Below are 22,874 nucleotides of genomic sequence, written 5' to 3'. Positions count from 1 at the left end.
TCCAAAAATTTCGTACTGTGATGCAATTTGTATGATATTCCTACTTTAATATTGTTTGGTTTATGAAATGTTTATTGTCATTAGTCAGCATTAAAGTAAGAATACACCTTGTCATACAAATGCCTACAAAAAAGGAAAGTATGTATGTAGGGGTAGGCGGGGCATAGTGAGCATATCAGGTATTCCGTCACGAATAGCACTTAAGTAAGCGATATCAATATTTGACGGATTCCGGTGAAATCTCAACAGCTGTTCAGCAGTTCGGTAAAGTAAATTAATAGAGTACGGTGATTTTATAAAATTTTAGGAAAAAATCAACGGAATCTTTAAGATTTTGACGGAAATACGGTATTTTGATTTAACCGAACGGTTCAGCTGTTAAAATTAATTATAAGCGCCCTAGTAATACATAATGAACGAGTCATGATTTGTAAAGCTCAGATGTTGTTGAATCTAGCTTTTAAATTATCAAGTCTTTTTTGAACAGGTTGCACACACAGGGTATTGTTGAGTAATGTGAGATCTACGGTTATACAATTTTTATAGGTCATCGTTTTCCAAACTTAAATTTCGTCCCCTGCATGTCAGTACCTCACTTAGTATGTGTTCATTTTTTCATTTATTTAGTTAACATCTAAACAGATAACACTGAATCAACAATTTCACGCCACAATACTCGGTTCGTGGCCGCTTCTCTCCATCCTCGGTTCTGCCCCACGCTCGCCAAGTCGATACGCACTTGATCCGCCCAAGGGTGGAGGGCGGCTGTCAACTGGGAGTAAAATTGAAAAGCCGCCAACCTAAGTCCAGAACCAGTTTTAAGGCTTAACGCGGAAAAGTAAAAATCATTCTTCGCAAAATTACAGGTAATCAATGCGCTTGAAAGAAATTGTTTGCAAGCAGTTATTTGCTACGTGCTACTGCAGTGCGCTGTTGGCAATTTAATCAGAAAATTCTGCTAAATTCCCGAAAAAGATGTTTGCGAGAAAATTGATTACGCCGTCACCATTGTTTGGTCGTTATTTTGTATGGTTGTTTACATTTTAGAACCAGCGACACGTCGGGGTAGCAATAAAGAGCCGCCAGTTCCACCCTTGGATCCGCCCACCTAGCTCGCTGCGCTCCACGCCTTCTTGTACCAACCGGATCCGAAGCGAACACCATCTTTGCAGGGTTGCTGTCCGGCATTCTTGCAACATGCCCTGCCCATATCGTATCCTTCCAGCTTTGGCCACCTTCTTGATACTGGGTTCGCCGTTGAGTTGGGCGAGCTCGTGGTTCATCCTTCGCCGCCACATACTGTTTTCCTGCACACCGCCAAAGATCGTCCTAAGCATCCGACGTTCGAAGACTCCAAGTGCTTGTAAGTCCACGTTTCATACCCGTAGAGGACTACTGGCCTTATGAGCGTTTTGTACATGGTACATTTGGTGCGGGTGTGAATCTTTTTTGACCACTACTTCTTGTGGAGGTAGACGAATTCGTCGACCATCTCGAACGTATCCCCGTCTATCGTAACACTGCTACCTAGGCGAGCCCTGTCGCGCTCGGCCCCACCAGCTAGCATGTACTTTGTCTTGGCAGCATTCACCACCAATCCAAACTTTGCTGCCTCGCGTTTCATGCGGGTGTACACTGCCCATACTCGCATAACAGTCCCATATGGATTTTAACCATTTTTTAGTTAACTTCATGAATGGTGTTTATGTTTAGTGTACTTTATGAAATCATGCTTAAAATTGAATTTTTGTATGGACAAAATGCGAAAAAAAATACCAAATCATGTGCGTCCCATATTGAAAGTACCCGCATATTAGTCCCATTAGTAAATTACAAAGAAGTTGAAGCAAACCTGGCCCTGTTAAAAGTTTTGTAATCTTGCATCGTATTGTTTTTTTTTTTTTATTAAAAGGAGAAATAATACAAATTTCAATTACTCAAACCATGTTTATTCATGTAAAGTATTTATGTTTACGTGGTATTAACCTATGCGTACCCAACGTCTGTTTCTGAGTATTTTGAAATCTTCAATCAGCTGTTAAAAAGTCATTTTCCAACCGATTTTCTTGAAACCAATGGCAAGCGATCCAGATTTGTCTAAATTTGCAAGGGCCGCAAAACGGAACCGGTTCACCTAATGGTTCCGGAGTTATTCCGGATTCCGTTGGGGTCAGAACCTATCGAAAAACGAATTTTCAAACAATTTAACTTCTTTACACGTGCTATTCGATATTTATGTACATAAAATACTATCAATATATACAACCATATACAATTCAGTGTTAATGACCTCTTTGGACACGACAATCTGTTTACTTGTGCCAGATATGTTCCGGAAGTCCTGGGGAAGGTGGTCATTCCCACAATGTTATCAGAACCATTCGTGCGACACCTCAATCTTCATGATTTGTCAAATAATGAGTGGAAATGGTCATTAGAAAGTTCAACGACCATTCGTGATTGACCTGGTCACACCGGACATGTTTTGAACACCCTGGCGGAAGTGGCCAATTCCACAATGCTGTATAAATGTTCGTGCGACATATCAAACTTCATGATTTATGGAAACAAGAACGAAAATTAATGTTCTGGACATCCATGACCATTTTGGACCGTGTTACACCGGACATATTCCGGATACCTCTTGGGAAATGGCCATTTTCTAAGTTTTTCCAAAACAATTCGTACAACACCTCAAAAACCACGATTCGTCAAATAATGAGTGGAAATGGCTATCAGAAATTTCAACGACCATTGGGATCATGCACAAATTATGTCACGCTTCAAGGAGGGGGGAGGTGTCAGGCCCAGCGTGACAAGCCTTAAAAAAAATGAAGGCTTCATACAAAAAGCGTGACAAAGGAGGGGGGGGGCGAAAAAGTCCAAATTTAGCGTGACATAATTTGTGTACCATCCCATTTAGGATTGAACTGATTACATCTGACATGTTCCGAGCACTCTGGCGAAAGTAGCCAATTCCAAATTGTACAAACCTGTTCAAACCATTCAAGCGACATATCATTCATCATGACTGGTGGAACGATAGTGTTATGTGATATATTTGCAATCATAAAGTAAATTTCTTGTTTTTTATCGAAAAATTTTAAAAACTTTATTATATTGATAATGGTATACACTTTTATTTAACTCCCTGGGCTTGGGATTATATTTTCCAGGGAGCGATGAGTTTTGATAATTGATCGCTGTTGTTAGTAGCTTTGATTAGATGTTGGGTGAATTTCAAAGCAATGGCAACCTTTTTATTACAAAATTTAGATTTTGTCTTCTGACCTAAAGATTCTGGTTAAACTACTGCATAGTGCGGCTATCACTCATCAAAATTACTTTCACTTCGGGAAAATATAATTTCAATCTGGCGAGAAGATTACAAACTGAGGGTGGGTTAGGAGCACAGTCAGACCCTTGAATGTGCAATGTGGGGTAGTAATTGGGAATGCCATTGACGGTTTGTAATCTTCTACAAGGTTTTCGAAAACCAACAGGGCGCGTGCACCGGGTTGCGGATAGGAGCAAAGGGAGATCAATAGCATCTACTTAAAATAATAGAGCAAAAAGCCGTTCCATGATTAGGTAATGTTTAGCGATCTTCTATGGTGTTCTAGTACTATAAAATTTTTCACTCACTGGGAATTCTGGCCTTGATAATATCAATAGTGATAAAAACATAAAATAATACTCAATAAGTTCAATGTATCTTCAATGTAGTCATAAATGAAATAAAATCAATTTTCTATAATTGACAAGGTTTTGAAGACAATCAATGAGTGAAAGAACTACCTATTAGAAAAGCCACATCAGCTAAGGCTATACATATACAAATGTTGGTCATAGGGTCATGGCGAGCATTCGGTATGTATGTCTATGACTGATTCTAATCTAATAGGGGCACTAGAAGACCACGCGGACAATTTCGAAACAAATTATTTTTATACATCGGTCTTATGATCCGAAAGGCTCAGCTATGCTGTAATGTCATTTTTTAAGCTATTCATTAGTGCTGTTTAATTGTTTATTATTCTAACAAAACTACATAATTACTCATTACTAATCACTGTTCCTATATCCTCTCTTTCTCACCTTCTTATCTGTTGCATGATTATGATCATTACTAATATAATGCATGAGCATGCACAATAAGAATAATTTCAGAACTGTAAGCAGTCCATGGATAACTGGATAGAATAGCTTCGAAAAGGATGCTCAAAACAGAATAATTCTGGTCAGGGAAGTATGAACCACATGAGTAAGTAACACATTTCATTTTAATAATATCAAATATTTTTATATAAATCAGCACCGCCAATCAGTGAACTGAATTATAATTTTATATCTGTACATAATAAAAACAGATAAAGTTTGTAAAGTTGTTACCATCGATTGAATTGCGTTCTTTATAGTAATGTTCAATCATTATCAAAAGCTCCTAAAGCATCGCATCGTGCCATCAGCAGTTCTTAGCATCACTCTCATATTGTTATTACTTTGTTGTTTATTAAATTTCTATAAAGCGATCAGCTCATTCTTTCTTACTTGTACAATTGTTTGAAATTTTAATAAATCAAACCAAACTTCAAAACTCAAATTAAATTGCTCTCAGCACATTTACATTTTGCAGCATTAATCGCATTACTGTGTCAAGTCTTCTCCAATTTCCTATACCCTACCCCAACCCTTCTTATCATTTCCGATGGTGTTCAAGTGGTCCGCATAGACTATTACGGCCATTACCTATCCCTGCCCCCGGCTTTGGACTGACTTGCGCTCTCATTGCCCCACCAAGCGCTGCAAAATGAAAATGAAAATGAAAATGATAATGGTATACACTTTTATTTAACTGGTTTTATTTTTGAAGTCAAAAACACTCCTTTATGGTGGTCACTTCAAACTCCAACATTGACCCATCATTCACAACAGAAGCTGTGTGAACCTCCATGCGACCCATGTTCATTGCAGATTTTCTTAAGGCACATACTGCAAACGGTTTTCACTTTTATATCCTTAGATCTGCAACAGAAGTAGCACCTTTTTCTTTCGAAACTGTTCTTGTATTCTGGATGTAGTGTTATTTCCTGTGAATTTTTGAAAACCTGACACAAAATCAAGTTTACGGTTCTCGTATGGGTGTCACAAGCAATATTGTCACACCTGTAACAATGTGACATATTTGTCCGACCCGTACACTTGAAACAAGCTTTCGTCAACAAGATGTATCGTCCATACATTTGTTCATAAGAATTAATGTACTTATTGATTTTATCTTGAACGTTTATAGATAAACCCAACGTATCTCTTCGCAGCTTTACAAGTTCAATGGCCAATTCTTTTGCCAGCCAATCCAAGAATTTGCGTTTTTTGCTTTTATCATTGGGGCAATAGTTAGGATTCGCAGTCGTGAAAAGAAAATAGGCATTATGGCTGCAAATATCAATTAGGTTCATGAACGTGGCAAACGACCACCTATCTGTTCTTCGTTTGCACGTATATGCAGCAGTCGCTTTATCAATGGTGTCTACACCACCTTTCAATTTATTATAGATTTCTACAACTTTCGGCTTATGCAAACCCTTCTCTGCCTCATTCTGTAATAAAATAAGAAGGAATTTGTTTTTAAAATCATAGAACATTGAATATTTGTTAAAAAAAAAAGATCAAACTGTAAGCTAATGCACATTTACTTTTGCTTCCGCTGTTTTTGTTACAGTTCGACTTTTTTTTATGTGGATGGTTGGTCGTTCTCAACATTCTCTATATCATGATCGGCATCGTTTCCGCATCAGTTGACAAAAGCAACACAGTTTTGCCTTTCCATTCTGTCCATGAGGTCAACATCATATCTTCAGTGTATCCACACAGAGCAGTTCCAGGTTCAATCTTCTTTTTATCTATAAATTCAAGTGGAACCTCTCTCTTATTGCTCCTAAGTGTGCCCACTGATACTAATCCATTGTCCTTGATGTTGTCCTTGATTTTTCTCTGGTCTATCGTTGGTTTTGCCTGAGGAAAAGATTAATAAATTCAAAATCCGAGGATTATCAAATTTACGAAAAAAGAGATTTATGTGAAACTCACACATACAGGCAATTTCCCTGTTAGTAGAAATTATTTCAATTAGACTCCACATACAAATGTGGTAATGTTAATTTTACTCAAGCTCAAAAATATGAGGAGTTTGAATTTTACAATAAATTATTTATGAAAATTATTGTTTGTGATGCAGAACACCATCATTACATTTTTGATCAATATGGACTGTTGATTATCAAATCTGTGAAGTGGCTTTCATTCATACTAAAGCGTAAAGTTACTTTTACAGTCAAACCTCCATGAGTCGATCTCTGAAGGGACCAGCAACTAATAAAAATATCGAGTAATGGAACACAAGTGGTTTGGAAGGTGGTTTGGAAAGTGGATTGAAGGGATCATCATAGTAACCACGAAATTTTGCTTTTAGTATGATTCCATGAGTCGATATCGAGAGATGGAACATCGACTTATGGAGGATTCACTGTACTTATGTTCTCATATCAATAAAAAAATATTTTTATAGCTACTTTCTGGTTATCATGACTGGTTTCATGTACGCTGATAGACAGGTATGGATTTTAGGGGTGGGGGAAACAAAATTGAAAATTACTACTGATGTGCAGTCAAACCGGAGCGGTATTTTAGTATTTTTTTTTAAATCTTTAACATTGTCAAGGATATATTATTATCACAATATTAATCTCTTTCTTTTGGTATTTTAACTCAATTTGTATATATTGCCCCTTTCATGAGATCTGATCAGAGCCCTCCGAAGCCTAAGCCCGCCACTGCCGATAATAGATAATAATGTTTTATGCACTCAAAATAATCCAAACGTCATTGCTACGTGAAAAATCACGTAGATCATTCCAAATTCATTTTGCCTCATCTTCACCTGACCAAGGTAATTATAACTAGAGCATATATAATCACCAAATGGAGTCCGGATGATTGTTACCGAAGCTACCCGTCGCACTTACGTGAAAATCACGTAGGCAATTAAATTCATTTTGACACCGCGTTCATTCTCTGTTTTGACATCGCGTGCATTCTCAGTTCAATTTTTAAAATGGTGGCCGCTTGTTTTTCCAGGAGTTGCTGGACTTTAAAACAACCTTTGGATTGATTTCATGGTAAATATGTGTTAGATACTGGAGAATATCAATATTTTATAGCTTTTTTATATCTTTCATAGCTTACGAAACATAGAACAGCAAATCCGAACAAATTTGTGTATGTTCTAATGCAGTTGGACCATGGATGCCACCGTGTCGGTCAGTGGGTATTGGACATTGATTCACACCATCAATTGAAAACAATGTTAATACATTGTATTCGCAATAACGATTGAATGCAATAAATAATTGAATTCTTTTTGTTTGTTTTACTTTTTTCAAATTGAAATACTTTTTAATTGGCAAAGCCAATGCAAAGCAGAATTGGATCTCATTTAACTATACCGATAAAAATCAATAAAAATATCATCTAGGATCCACTAAAGCACTTCGTAGAAGCAACGTGAAACTTCATGTAGCAGCTACGTCAAACTTCGATGGAACTGATGAGGTCTATTTGTTCATTCAAGGGTACCTATGATCCACGTAAGCGCTACGTGAAAAGTGCGATGGAAAAAAACCACGTATGTTTTCACGTAAGAATGACGTTTGGATTATTTTGAGTGTGGTTATGGTTAAACAATTATATACAGTATCGGACATATAAATGCTCCAAAGCCGTTTTCCCTTACAAAATGGTCAAGTTCAGATAGCTATATATCCGCCGTTTCTAAACCAATTCTTTTCATTTTTTCTGTTATGAACTACAAATTTTCTTAATTTTCAAAAACTAATGTAAAAGTAGTTTGAAAACTATGGATTCAAAAGTTACAGATAGGTTGAATTTTGACATAAAAAATGCACCAAGACACAAAGTTATGCAGCTGAAAAACTACGTGGCGTAGAATCTTGGTGTCTTCAGCGTATTTGTTAGTTGAGTTATAAGGATCAAATGCGCTCAAGACACCGAAAGGATACGCCGCATAGTTTGTCTGATACCTCACTTTTCGTCTTGGTGCATTTTTTATGTCAAAATTCAACCCATCTGTAACTTTTAAACCAGTAGTTTTCACACAACTTTTTTAATAGTTATCAAAAATTGAAGTAATTTGTAGTTCGTCACAGAAAAAATGAGAAGAATCGGTTGAGAAACGGCGGAGATATAGCTCCCTGAAGTTGACCATTTTGTATGGGAAAACGGCTTTGGTGCATTTTATATGTCCGATACTGTAACTGTATCAGTTTATGCATTATATGAATTCGAATTAAGGCAACAAAAACCAATGCCGAAAACAAAATGTTGGATTCCTACTGAAATTTAAAAATTGTCGATATTACAATTCAAGAAAATTATCTTGCAAGTTCTATTTAAACTACGAAAAAATAACTAAACCAATATATTTGAATGAGATATGCATTCTGTTGAACACTTACTTGCATAGATATCAAAATTACACATCACTGATGATCGTGCATCGACAGCAGCCCAAACTTTGATGCCATAACGACAGAGCCACAACTCAAAATGTGTGCTTACGAGCCGCTAAACCAAAAATAGTCAATAAAAATCTTCCTTTTAAGTAAATGCTGCTGCTCTCACTACTATTGTACTTCGGCCAATGATCACCGAACTCTTCGGTAGGCTTAACTTGTTATGGCTTGAAATTGGGTTGATTTTTTTGGCCAGAGTTTCCACAGTCACCCCTAAGTAGGTACATGCGACTTCTAAACCTAAGTAGTAAGATGGTTCAAGGCATACAACAGGACAATTCACATATATCTAAGGAATCTTCAACAGCTTTGCCGTCTTCATGCTGGCCAAAAATTGCTTTGTTGCATTGCTTGAACCCAACATCCTCGTGGTGGATTCCATTAACTTTCTAGATTGGCTGACCAGAACATGTTCTGCAGTTAAATAAAATCCAGGAGAGTCTTCAATATGATCACTGTTACCACCGAATAGTACAATAACTTTGAAAGACATTTTTAATCCAAATTTATTATTATTAACAGTTGCAGTTGGGAAATTCCTTGGGATCTAGCGTTGCATCTACTGTAAACTTGAAAACGATTGTGTCAAGGTTCATAAAAACATAGTAAGCCAGTCCCCCGTAATGGGACTGGTATGCGGGTATATTTGTGTTTGGCAAGAAAAATACTCGGATAACGAGTCCCATTGGATTGAATCTTAGATTAAGATTGAGTAATGCCACTACAATTTACTACTGTCAGAAACGGTGAAACGAAAATGTTATGTGTTATGTTTAGAAGCGTTTTTCTCGACATGACGATTTTCCTAATGGGACTGTATTGCGAGTATGGGCAGTACAGGTCTGCAACCTTTTCAAATGTTCGGCCGACAATGTCCATATCATCCGCGAAGCAAACAAATTGACTGGATCTCGTAAAAATCGTACCCCGACTGTTGAGTCCTGCTCTCCGCATAACACCTTCTAGCGCAATGTTGAACAACAGGCACGAAAGTCCATCACCTCATCGTAGTCCCCAGCGGAATCCAAACGAACTGGGGTGTTCGCCTGAAACCTTCACACAATTTTGCACACCCTCCATCGTCGCTCTTATCAGTCTCGTGAGCTTCCTGGGAGAGCTGTTCTCGTCCATAATTTTCCATAGCTCTACGCGGTCAATACTATCGTATGCCGCCTTGAAATCGATGAAAGAGTGATGCGTTGGGACCTGGTATTCACGACATTTTGGAACTTAGGGCTCTATTTTATAAGTTGAGTCGATTTAAATGACTCGACTGGAGCCACCGTCGACCGAAAAAATCGCTCGACTCAGCTCTGTCACTCGAGTTTTTAGACTGTTGTCACTCTATGTGACTGTGTCGACGGGTGACATCTGAAATATGCATGCTTACTTTGATCGATTGTGATTATAGATGAGTTACATGATTCTGTTCGATTTACAAAATAGACCCCTTAGTCTGTGTAAAGCCGAGTAAACTACGGTGGATAAGTCATGCAGCGGAACACTACCGGCAAGGGAAATACAGAGGGCAATCCGGGTAACTTTCGGTAATCGCGTTAAACAGTGGTAAACTACGAACGTGCGTTTGAATTTCTTTATTCCACGGACATTAACAGTGAACTGATATTGGTTGCTTCTCATCTCTCACACATTGCCGCACATAGATATGGGGACAGATGTCGCACATCCCGACACTCCTCCTCGACATTGTCAGCGGCTATACAGATTTCTTACGCACTCGCTCAGAACATCGGACTTTCTTCAACGACTATACCCTCATCGACTATATAGTCGTCAAACCTCCGTGGACGAACACCTCTAGTTGATCGTTTTTCAGCTCGTTGCTCAGGTTCTGGCTCATCTTCAAATCCGTAGAACTCATCTTCGGAATCAACACATTTATTTGTGCTCCTTGCACTATTAATTTTCACGGTCGATTCGCTTCTCCTGAACTGGCTCCTCCTGCAACAACTCTGCTTCTGTTGACTCCTCCTGAGGCGAAGCTGGTATCAAACCTTCGTCACCAATGTTTTCGGTTGAATCCGATAATTCTGAATCACATCATGGTATTCAACCTGCTGTTCAAAGAACAGTACATCTTGGCTGAACGTTATTCTGTTTGTCTTCATATCCAACAATCGATAGGTTCTCTTCTTTTTCGTCGAAAACAAGCTGTTGATCTTCAATGCCCGGTATGTGGGCAATTGCCGAGCTTCCAAATACACGAATATGTCCCACAGCATGTACTCTTCCGAACCATTTTTCGTATGGAATTCTGTCGACCACACGGGAAGATAATCGATTCAGCACATAAGCTGCTCTTATCACAGCTTCTCCCCAATATCGTTTGGGAAGATTCACATCGATCTGTACACATACAGGTAGCCATTTTTGTAGCGTGCGGATTTTGCGCTCTGCTGAAGGCCTTCTTGCTTGTAGAATTTCCGCAACTCGTTGTTCACATACTCGCCGCCTCCATCCGACCTGATGACACATGGAGCTCTTCCAAACAGTGTTTTAACGTGAGAAACGTACTGTTTAATACAACCGACGACATCTGACGTCCACTTAAACAGACGAACAACAGTGTACCGGCTAAAGTCGTCAATTAGTGTCATAAGATACCGGTTTCCTCCAGGGGTGACATTCGACATCGGTCCACAAACGTCAGTGTGGACTAGATCAAGCACACGGCTAGCTCTGCTCTGTGAAGCTTTTGGAAACGGTTTACGAGGGAGCTTACCTTCCCAACAGATTTCACAAGTCTGTCTTAACCCGCAATCCTGCATCTCAAATTCTCTAACGAAACTTTCAGCTTTCATACGATCAAGCACCGCAGGATCTCTGTGCCCAAATTGCCTGTGCCAAATGTGTTGGTAGTTCATAAAATTATAAGCTTCCTCACCTGCCTTTACTCAGTTTAGAAAACTCGACGGTCTTCAAGACAAAAAAAAACTCCCGTAAACTTCACTCACAGCTACCGTTTCTTCTGTTTCACCTATGATCACACAACCTCATTCGTTAAAATGCACTTCAAATCCTCTCAGCGTAAACTTTTACACAGAAAGCAGTCCACTGTCTAAAGACGGTATATGCAACACTTCTGTGAGCTTTATATCAACAATATTTCCTTTTGCATCAATGCACTTCACTAGGCTTTCGTCCACTCCTTTGGGCTCGTGGAAAACTCATCTGCCAAAACAACATCGACGCACTTGCTGCCATCCAACTAAGTAAAGAAAGAGCGGTTTATCGTCATGTGATACACGGTAAAAAATCAGCACGTTCGATTGAATAGATTGATCACTTGACTCAATTCAAAACACTAATCACCATGATTTAAAGGGTTTCAACTTTGGATTTGCTCTACTCTCTTTAGAACTAGACTCTGAAGTGAAAAGTCGTTGATTTTGAACATCATGTCTTTTGTATGAGAGCAATCATTGACAGCTCGTTGTAGAAAGTAATTGAGATCAATTCGATCCCTTTCAACAGATGCGAGTTGGTGTTGAGGTAAGACACTAGACCTGCACTCCGAAGGTTGGTGGTTCAAATCTGGGTCAGGCGAAAATATTTGTTTTAACTTTTTTTTATTTCAAATCAAAACATGCAACGTTGAATTCAAGTGCTGTTACCTTGATTTTGTCAAGATTCAACAGTAGTGCAAATCCAAGTGCAGAACTATTGATAACATGGTGCTTATTTTTTACCGTGTATGAACAACCACTATCAATATACCAAAAGCCAGTGGCGCAACCAAGGGGGGGTTTAGGGGGTCAACACCACCCCCCCCGACCAAAAAAAGAAAATGACCTACTATACTGCAATCAACATAAACTAGAACAGAAGGTTGTGTTAAGAGTTATATTCTTCTATGTTGTGACTTCCTTATCAATAAACCTCTAAGAGTTTCATTAAAACAAAATTTACTCTTTTTAATTATGAATCGTGGTTTACCGCTAATCAGCCAAGTAAAAGTTTAACAACAACCGAAAAACTAAACACCATATATAGTAGAGTGGTTCAAAAAATCGTTTTTGCTCCACAACGCTCATTCGATTCAAGATCAAATTCTGAGTGTCCTCTCAAAATTTGAGCTTATTCGGATGAAAATTGAGACTGCACAAGCCCTTCAAAGTTTATACGGGAATTACTATGGGAAAAGTAAGCAAATCATTCAATGGGTCATAGCGTTTGCCCATGTGCTCTTGTGGACTAGAGCTGCATTGCTAATGTAAGATACATTTATCAGCTACAACTTTGCCGAAGACCGTTTTCAAATTGGACGCCTCAGTAATTAGATATTGATTTTTGTATGAGTTGTAAAACTTTGGCTATAATAATTGTGCTGCTTTTCAGGCATCACTGCATATATGCAGTAAAACATAGTAGCCATGATTCATGTGATATATAGTCTGCAAGTTAATTAAAACTACTTACTTATTTGGCTTTACATCAATTATCTTGATAAAGCCTCGCCAATTCACTCGGTTTTTTTTTTACTTATTCATTTATTTGGTAGGCTCAGAATTCACTCGGTTCATAGCCGCTTCTCTCCATCCTCGACTGTGACCCACCATCTCCAGGTCCTGGTGTACCTGGTCAATCCACCTAGCTCGCTGCGCCCCACGCCCTCTTGTTCCGACCGGATTCGTAGCGAACACCATCTTTACAGAGTTGTTGTCCGGCATTCTTGCAACATGCGCTGCCCAGCGTATCCTTCCAGCTTTAGTTACCTTCACGATATTGGGTTCGCCGTAGAGTTGAGCGAGCTCGTGGTTCATCCTTCGCCGCCATACGCCGTTCTCCTGCACGCCGCCGAAGATCGTCCTTAGCACTCGGCGTTCGAAAACCCCAACGTCTCATGCCTATAGAGGACTACCGGTCTTATGAGCGTTTTGTACATCGTGCATTTGGTGCGGGGGTGAATCATTCTTGACCGCAGTTTCTTCTGGAGCCCATAGTAGGCACGACTTCTACTGATGATGCGCCTTCGTATTTCCCGACTAACATTGTTGTCAGCCGTCAACAAGGATCCGAGGTAGACGAACTCGTCCACCACCTCGAAGGTATCCCCGTCTATTGTAACGCTGCTTCCTAGGCGGGCCCTGTCGCGCTCAGTTCCGCCAACCAGCATGTACTTTGTTTTCAACGCATTCACCATTAGCCCGACTCTTGTTGCTCCGCGTTTAGGGGGGTGATCAAATCTGCCACCGTTTCAAATTTTCTCCCAATAATATCCATGTCGTCCGCGAAGCAAACGAATTGTCCGGATCTCGTGAAAATCGTGCCTCGACTGTTAAGTCCGGCTCTCCGCATGACACCTTCAAGCGCAATATTGAACAACAGGCACGAATGTCCGTCGCCCTGTCGTAGTCCCCGCCGAGACTCGAACGAACTGGAGTGAACGCCCGAGATCTTCACGCAGTTTTGCACACCGTCCATCGTTGCTCTGATCAATCTTGAACTAGTTTGCTATAGGTCAACTGATCAACCACGAACTAGTTTGCTATAGGTGATAGACGACGGAAGAGAATCTGGGATAGCACTTTGTAGGCGGCGTTTAGGATGGTGATTGCACGATAATTTTCACACTCCAGCTTGTCGCCCTTTTTGTAGATAGGGCATATAACGCATTGCTTCCACTCCTCCGGTAGCTATTCCGTTTCCCAGATTCTGACTATCAGCAGATGCAGACAAGCGGCCAACCTGTTCGGGCCCATCTTGATGAGTTCGGCTTCGATACCATCCTTGCCAGCGGCCTTGTTGTTCTTGAGCTGTTGAATGGCATCCTTAACTTCCCCATCGTGGGAGCTTATTGGTTTCCACTGTCCGCTGTGCTGACGTAGCCATCGCTTTCGCTGTCCTGAGCTTCTGTGCCTGTGTTCTCTGCGCCATTCAGGTGTTTATCGTAGTGCTGCTTCCACCTTTCGATCACCTTGCGTCCGTCCGTCAGGATGCTCCCATCCTTATCCCGGCACATTTCAAAACAGACACACAGCAACTCCATCTCTTGGCATTCCACCTCTTCCAGGCGGCGCTTTTTGTTCCGGAATAGGCGGGTTTGCTGTTTCCACTTCAGTCTGTATCGTTCCACGTTTTGCCGCGTACCATGCTGCAGCATTGCAGCCCGCGCTGCATTCTTCTCCTCTAAAACCTCCTGGCACTCCTCGTCGAACCAATCGTTTCTTGAGCTGACAATGCTTTCGGCAGCGTCGTTAATGCCTGCTTTGATTGTCCTCCAGCAATCCTCAAGAGGGGCCCTATCGAGCTCGCCCTCATCCGGCAACGCTGCCTCAAGATGCTGCGCGTACGAGACGGGCGTCGGTACCGTACATCGTTGATGACGGATAGTTTTGGGCGCAGTTTCACCATCATCAGGTAGTGGTCGGAGTCAATGTTAGCGCCACGATAGGTTCTGACGTCGGTTATGTCGGAGAAGTGCCGTCCATCGATCAAAACGTGGTCGATTTGCGATTCTGTCTGCAGAGGTGATCTCCAGGTGTACCGATACGAGAGGCTGTGCTGGTAACAGGTGCTACGAATGGCCATATTTTTGGAGGCGGCTAAATCTATCAGTCGTAGGCCGTTCTCGTTCGTCAGCCGGTGGGCGCTGAACTTTCTAATCATCGGTCGGAACTCCTCCTCCTGGCCAATTTGAGCGTTCAAATCTCCTATGATGATCTTAACGTCGTGGTTGGGCAGCGGTTGTACTCGCATTCGAGCTGCGCGTAAAATTCGTCCTTGTCATCATCAGTGCCTCCGGAGTGTGGGCTATGCACGTTGATTATGCTGAAGTTTAAAAAATAGGCCTTCGATTCTTAACTTGCACATTCGTTGATTAATCGGCCACCACCCTATCACGCTTACAAAATTACACTTGGAAAATGAATCTATATTCAGGCTTGATAGAAACTCCTCTGCGATGCAAAGAGGAGGCGATTTTGCCGTTTTTCTGAGGAGAAAAAAATAAACTCAAAATTTTCAACACAGATCCTCAAGCGATTCGAGTGAGAGTGCAGAAAAATGCGAGAATTTTTTCAGCCACTCTCTCTCTCTCGTTGCGATGCTCACCATCACTCACACTTCAAACGAACTCTCGAGTCTGCCGCCCGAACAGACAGTCCTCGGGGAGTTATGAGAGCACCCTTTTTTGATGGAATTTAACTCGTTTTTTTTTTTGTGCTGCATCTTCCTCGCTCATTTTTTGTTGCCTCGCTGCTTAGCATTTTTTGGCTCCCTCGCAAAGAGGCACTGGCAGCACGCTGCTCTAGAGTATGTCACCGAACTCTGATGATGTTGAGGAGAACTATCAAGCCTGTCTATATTGCAGGTAAGTTGGAATATCTGCCATAGTGGAACATTTCAAGTTTGATACGACGAATAATAGCGCTTACGACGAAGTAGAACAAAACCCTACGCAGTTGAAAAGAGAGTCGCTGTAAACAAATCCTGCCAGAATTTTTTTTTAGTGATTCCTTTTCAGCAGCAAATCAAGCTTAATGGAAAGTATGCAATTCAACAGAAAAATAAATGAGTGTCTCGATGCGTGGGATTTTTTTTTTTCAGAAATGGTCAAAAAGCACTTTTTTTGCAATTTCTCATCATAATAGGCTGTTTTTCATCACGAGAGTTCTGTTTGATCTTTCGACCTTGACGCTTGCTTTTGCCGGAGCGAGCGACGAGGGCAGGATCAAACATGTCGCGCGTCGGTCTCGTAAGTGAAAAAGTGGCGTGATCGGGAAGTTCGGTTGGAGTGAGTGAAAAAGTGCCGCGATCGGTTAGTTCTGTTTGATCTTTCGACCTTGATGCTTGCTTTTGCCGGAGCGAGCGACGAGGGCAGGATCAAACATGTCGCGCGTCGGTCTAGTAAGTGAAAAAGTGGCGTGATCGGGGAGTTCGGTTGGAGTAAGTGAAAAAGTGCCGCGATCGGTTAGTTCTGTTTGATCTTTCGACCTTGACGCTTGCTTTTGCCGGAGCGAGCGACGAGGGCAGGATCAAACATGTCGCGCGTCGGTCTCGTAAGTGAAAAAGTGGCGTGATCGGGGAGTTCGGTTGGAGTAAGTTAAAAAGTGCCGCGATCGGTTCGTTCTTTTTGATCTTTCGACGACCTTGACGCTTGCTCCTGGGCAGTGCGTCAAGAAAGCCCGAGCTGTCGTCCGTGTTTTTTTTTCGAGTCGCGCGCCTTTTTTTTTTTTTTTTTTTTTTTTTTTTTTTTTTTTTTTTTTTTTTTTTTTTTTTTTTTTTTTTTTTTTTTTTTTCTGGGTGCTAGCCGAGCAAACGAGTGAAGCTGAAAATGGATTGTGGCCGCTCAGTCAAGGATAACGGATCAATTGGTGAGCTCGTTTCATGCTACTATTTCTAATCTATAAAATATGTATGACTGCACATTTAATCGTTACAATGGTGGGATGTAAATATGATGTTTCAACAAACTATGGATGGTTCGTCACTGTGAGTGTCGACACAAACTCTGATTCATGATTTATTTATGTTTAACATTTTTTTTTTTTTTTTCAGAACACCCCTTATATACCTTTATTTTTGTAATTAAAAAAACTTTGAATGGTTCGACACTACAAGTGTAGACTTGCGAAAGGTCCACTTTATTCAACAAACTTTGGATGGTTCGCCACTGTAAGTGTCGGCATAAGAATAAGAGTGTTCTATGATGTCCCAACCAATTGAGTCTTTTGTTTCTTTTCAAATGAGTAAAATATAATAACACATGCTTTCGTACTGACAGCTGTAGGAATGTTACATTTAGGTATTTGTTCAACAAACTTTGAATGGTTCGTCACCTCAAGTGTCGGCATAATTTTCCTCTACATAGAAATTATATGAACAATTATATTTACGTATAAGCATGTATATATCTCACAAATCATTGTTTATCATGGTCTAATCGCTTATCAAAGTGAATCCTTTGACCCAACGATCCTCCCCATTAACAAACATCCCTCCCAGTAACCTTTGTGGAGATGCAGAGGCAAACACGGTCTCCAAATAGCAAAGGTTACACACTAACATTCCTTCCCTCAATCCCACCTGACTGCAAGGACGTGGCCGGCGCCGTTATTGACCTTGTATAAATAGAGGCACTGAATTATGCACACTGAAGAAGATTATGGCCTATCCCAGCTGAACTTCTAGTTGATTCTTTGTGCATTTTCACTGACTTCGGTCAATCACGGAATAGCAACCATTGATATGTGTAGTCAGTCTAAGCTAAGCTAAGCTAAGCTATAATAGGCTGTTTTTCATCACGCCAATCTGTCATGAAACTACTTTCCTGCACCGGAGTATGCAGTGCGGGAATAGTCATTACGTAACTGAAACCTGTGCTGTAATGATTCATTATGCAACGCTTTCTCATTACGCAACTGTTTTAAGTTGGTGAGTTGGTGCTCACTGTAGAATTTTTTTGGCCATTTCTTGCGAACAAATTTCTTGAGCGGAACAGCATATTAATACTTAACTTAAAGAAAAAAAGCAATCAAGCAAACACTCAAATATTGCCTGAAATGCCGGCAGTTGGTGCCAATGTTACATAGTAGACTTCACTAGATGTTTATTTTTTTTTTTATATTCGCTTAAGAAAATAAGGACATGTTTACCTCAATCACATTTGACCGAAAAAGAGCACATATCTTTTCAAGGGATACCATCTGGTTAACCTAACTATACTGCAATAGGAATTATCTCTAAGAACGTGAAATAAACACAATGAGAAGCATGACTTTTCTTTTGGAAAATAGATATTGCGTTATTCAAAAAGATATGATTGAAGGTTTATATGCTACTTCTAGAAATCAGCGAATCGCGAAATTCGCGACTGTTGTAATAGCCCTGTATTTCTTCACATTCAAAATATTGAATAAAGTTGTAAATGGGAAGAGGTTAACAATTTGTTAGACAATCGGTTACTGAAATCCGATTCAAAATTTCAGCAGCTTCACCGTGTCTTCTGTTTCCCTTAACGTTGCTGAGAATGTTAACTTGTAGATAACTATTTTATTTTGATACCGTACTGAAGCAAAATATATCTGGTCACTTAATTGAAAGGGTTCTTGAATTGATTTAAGAATGAATCACTGATGAGCTATTAGCTCAAAAGCTCAACCATTGGAAAAATTAGCTACTTGGTAATTCTGGTGAGTATATATAGAATTAATTCATTGAGCTTTTGAGCTACCGAGAGTAATAGTTTCGGTTTCGGCAGGGACCTCTGCACAGTCATGGTCCTAGTGGATTTTTCGATGGCTTTCAACTGCGTCAACCACCGAATCTTGGAAGCGAAATTGCGCAACGAGTTTCGATTTTCACAAACTGCGTGCGACCTTATCTCATCATTCCTTGCACAACGAAAACAGTCGGTACGCCTTTCTAATTCTGTGTCCGGCGAGCGTGGTGTCCTTGATGGTACTCCACAAGGTTCTTGCTAAGGCGCGTTGTTATTCAGCTTATACATCAACAGCCTGCCATTATCTCTGAAGTGCAACTACCATCTGTACGCCGACGATCTCCAGGTGTACATTACCGGGCCTGTGGCGGAAATCGACATGCTCATCCAAATCATAAACGAGGACCTCGAAGTGATAAAACACTGGGCCTAGGCTAATAAACTATCACCTAACCCAAAGAAAACTCAGGCAATAGTTTTCAATAGAACTGCAACTGTTAATCCCCAAATACCGATTTCATTCTGCGGCGAGGTGGTACCTTTGTCTACCAAGGTAACGAATCTTGGACTGCAGCTTGACAATAACCTGTCATGGACTAATCAGGTGAACGATGTAGTCACGAGAACCTACAATACACTACGCACATTCCGTCGTTTCGCTCCAGTTCTATCACTTCCAACGAGGAGAAAGCTGGTCCAAGCCGTCGTGATACCCATATTCACTTATGGTGATGCTGTGTATTTCGCTACGTTTGCTGCAACTACACCGGTGCTACAAATCAGCTGTGCGTTTCGTTTTCAATCTACGGCGGCGTGATTCTACTGTAGCTGTTCGCAACTCAATTTTGGGACACGATTTACTTCCGAACTTACTTTACTTTACATTTACTTTTGCTGTCTCTACGTCCTTCAAGACATGACCTGCGCCACAATGTTACGCCAACTAACTCGGTCCATGGCTGCTAACCTCCGATTCCTTGATCGCCCCACACTTCCAAGATCCTGCTCCACTTGGTCAAACCACCTAGCTCGTTGCGCTCCCCTTCGTGTTGTGCCGGCCGGATTTGAGTTGAACACCATTTTTGCGGGATTGTTGTCCGGCATTCTCACAACGTGTCCCGCCCATCGTACCCTTCCAGCTTTGGCGACTTCCGAACTATCATCTACGAATCAGTACTTTCATGAGGCAAGCCTACTATGGGAATCAACCAGAATACATCCTGCAACATCTACAACGTGGACAGCAAGAACGAACTCGTTGTTTCATCATACCAAGGCACACAGCGGCGAGTGGCAAAAGCCTGCTGGTGTTCGGAGCCACCTACTGGAACGGATTGCCGGTCGAAACAAAACAAAAACCAACACTATCGTCTTTTAAAAGCGCGATGAAAAGTTTAATTTAACTTCAAACTTTCTTTGTTCCTTTTTTGCAATTATGTTATTTTTTTTTGTTTCCTTTAGTCATTTTGTTTTGCATTATTAAGTAATTTTGTTAGTTTCGACTTCAATATGTAGTATCCTTAAAATTTCCTTGACTTGATAAAAAGTGTAAACTAACAAGTTATCGTAAGAATAAATAAACAAATTATATGATAGATGTAAAACATATTCAACCAATATCGCACTTACCCGAGTTAAGCTTGTCCGTGAATGACGTGAACAAATTCTGGCAAGTGTTCTTAATCTGGTCGAACGTGTTTGCACAATTTTCCGCACTGGTTGCGTAAAAGTTCCTAGACGATGATCCGGACTGGCTTCCTCCTCGACCGTTTCCGCTGCTTCCGCCGGTAGATGAAGCCGAACTAAAATGAAACGTCCTCCCATGGCCGCCACCACTTCCAGTGCTTCCTGCCGGGCTTCGAGGACTACTGCCCGTAGAATTTACGTGCCCAATCACCAAATTGATGAGGTCATCTTTTTCCACGCATCCAGCCGTCGAAATGTGCTTTGATTGTAGATAGAGAATCAAATCTTTATTCTTTAACTGTCCCAAATCGACCTTCGACAGGGGTCGCTTGGTAAAAATCAAACAGTTGTGACAAAGAATTTTCTCCTGCCGCTTTTCCAAACAATTTTTGCAGAACAGACGCCGGCACTCGTAGCAAGACTTCTTTCTCGTTATAATGCCAAACTGGACATTGCAACCTTCGCAAGGCATTTTTGCGATTTCACGCCTTATCAGCCCTCTAGCTGCTATCTGAGACAGATAAAACTCTGCGCCTCAACTTCTGGACTAAGACTATTCGCAAGGCAACGTCATCTGCCTTCTGCAGTTGATTAATCCCTCTTTTCTTCCTGTACAAATTCTTCTGATTCTAGCACACAAATCGTCCAAAGCACACATATTTCACAATACGTTGAATATTCAACCGCTCACGAATTACAAACAGCTTCATGAAATGACTTATAATATGAAAATATTCACAAAATTTTATATTAGCTGTGTTCAATGACTTTGATCGAACTTGCTCGGGGTTGGTTGTACTAGCTCGTATTTTTTGTCAACAAATAACTGTCAAAGCTACTTCGAGCAACTCCAAGCTGCTTTCTCAATGAACGCTCTTTTTACTCTTTTTACTAATTTACCGGAATTCCACGTGAAAAAAAATTCGCGCACTCAACAATCCGTATCGCTTCGGAATTTTGCTTTTTTTTCTCAATGTTTACGTTTTTGAACGTCAAAAACACGAGCTACTGCGAGCTGGTTGAACTAGCTCGGACTCTAGCTTCCAACCTGTTTCGAGCGACTCGGAGTTGGTTGGACTCGGCTCAATGAACACAAACCCGAGCGACTCGAAGTAGGTTGGAGTGGCTCAATGAACACCAAAAGCTGACTCGCAAGTGGTTGCAACCAAGTTCGAGCAGCTCGTTGAACACAGCTATTAATGCAAAAATTTGCGTTAGATCTCACGGGAAAAAAACTGACCAGATGGAAGAAAAACAAATTCCTACTTTTCTTTTTTTTATTTTGACAGATCGCTGTCAGTATTTATGTCCTTTGCAGCATAACTAAATTAAAGGCAACTTCACCGGTGGTCCTAATCTGAAACGAGACTCGCGAAGACGGTCTTCTTTTTCTATGATAAGGCTATCCATGAGGACTTTCCGCGATAGGACTGACAGCTAAAAGTGTACATGTAACCGAAATGGCAGGGTAAACAAAGCATGAGAGCGTTGTCGGAGCTTTACATTTTCCTTTGTAATCGACCAGTCACTCCGATCGCGAAACGTCAAAACCTCATGATAAACAAAAAACCAGCTGATCGCAGCTGTCTCATGGATTGCCTTATTTCTAAGTTTTTCTTTGGCCCACTGGTTTTGTTCACAAATTTCATAACGCCAAAAATAACCATTTTCGATACCCACCCACCCCCTCGTTACGCATTTTGTATTAATATTTTTCAAATTTTGCATGAGCTGTAACATCTCAAGGACACCCCTTCAGCGTTAATGCGTAGTACGCACCTGAAACGCTCAAGTAAAATTTCTCTTTTTACCAAAGTAATTTTGACCTGAGACGAGACTCGCGAAGACGGTCTTCTTTTTCTGTGATTGCTGAGTTTTTTTTCTTATTCCACTTTGTGTTTATACCAATTATGCGCAAGCCGTTCAAACCCTCACATGAAGCTCGCAGCAAAAAATGATTGAGTTTGCATCACATCGAATCATAAATAACCGTTTGAATGAAATTTCACGCCAGCAAACGTAGCAGACATTAGAAATAATTAATCTTCTGCTTAGATTTATCAGCAACTTTGGAAAAAAAAACTGCTCCGCCGATTGAGGTTTTTAATAACAGTTTACTTTGAACACAATACTTTTCACTTTTTCAGCCATAAAAACGGTGGGCTGCATTTGACGTTTCGTGAGAGGGGAATCTGGGCTGCTTATGACGTTGATAATTTTCCTCTTCGCGAGTCTCTCTCAGATTTTGACAGCCGATCCAGTTTGAGCGAAGTGTCAATTTCGATAGTGGTGTGCCGAGATTTTCAGCAAATGATTGCCGATATTTTCGTCAAGTTTTGACGGCTGGGTTGATTTATTATTTTGCAGTTCAATTGGTACAGTGGGGATTCGCTCGTTGGGGGTCCGCTACACGG

General features: G+C 40.7%; 1 protein-coding gene and 1 long non-coding RNA gene across 2 annotated transcripts in view; one reads left to right on the top strand and one right to left on the bottom strand.

The window, feature by feature from the left end:
- LOC5566025 (dentin sialophosphoprotein) overlaps positions 1-21,210 on the bottom strand; it is a 41,081-nt gene extending 19,871 nt beyond the window's left edge. Inside the window, exon 1 of the mRNA XM_021843189.1 lies at positions 20,404-21,210. Coding sequence (XP_021698881.1) covers positions 20,404-20,932 — 529 coding nt within the window. The 5' untranslated portion in view covers positions 20,933-21,210. The remainder of the gene's footprint in view (positions 1-20,403) is intronic.
- Positions 6,686-7,419, top strand: LOC110676216. Its single transcript, XR_002500178.1, has 2 exons — positions 6,686-7,178; positions 7,241-7,419. It is a non-coding gene; the product is annotated as an uncharacterized LOC110676216 (long non-coding RNA).
- Positions 21,211-22,874: the final 1,664 nt, after the last annotated feature.

Source organism: Aedes aegypti, chromosome 2 (assembly GCF_002204515.2).
Source record: "Aedes aegypti strain LVP_AGWG chromosome 2, AaegL5.0 Primary Assembly, whole genome shotgun sequence".
Lineage (NCBI taxonomy): Eukaryota > Metazoa > Arthropoda > Insecta > Diptera > Culicidae > Aedes > Aedes aegypti.
This window is presented reverse-complemented; position numbering and strand designations above follow the sequence as displayed.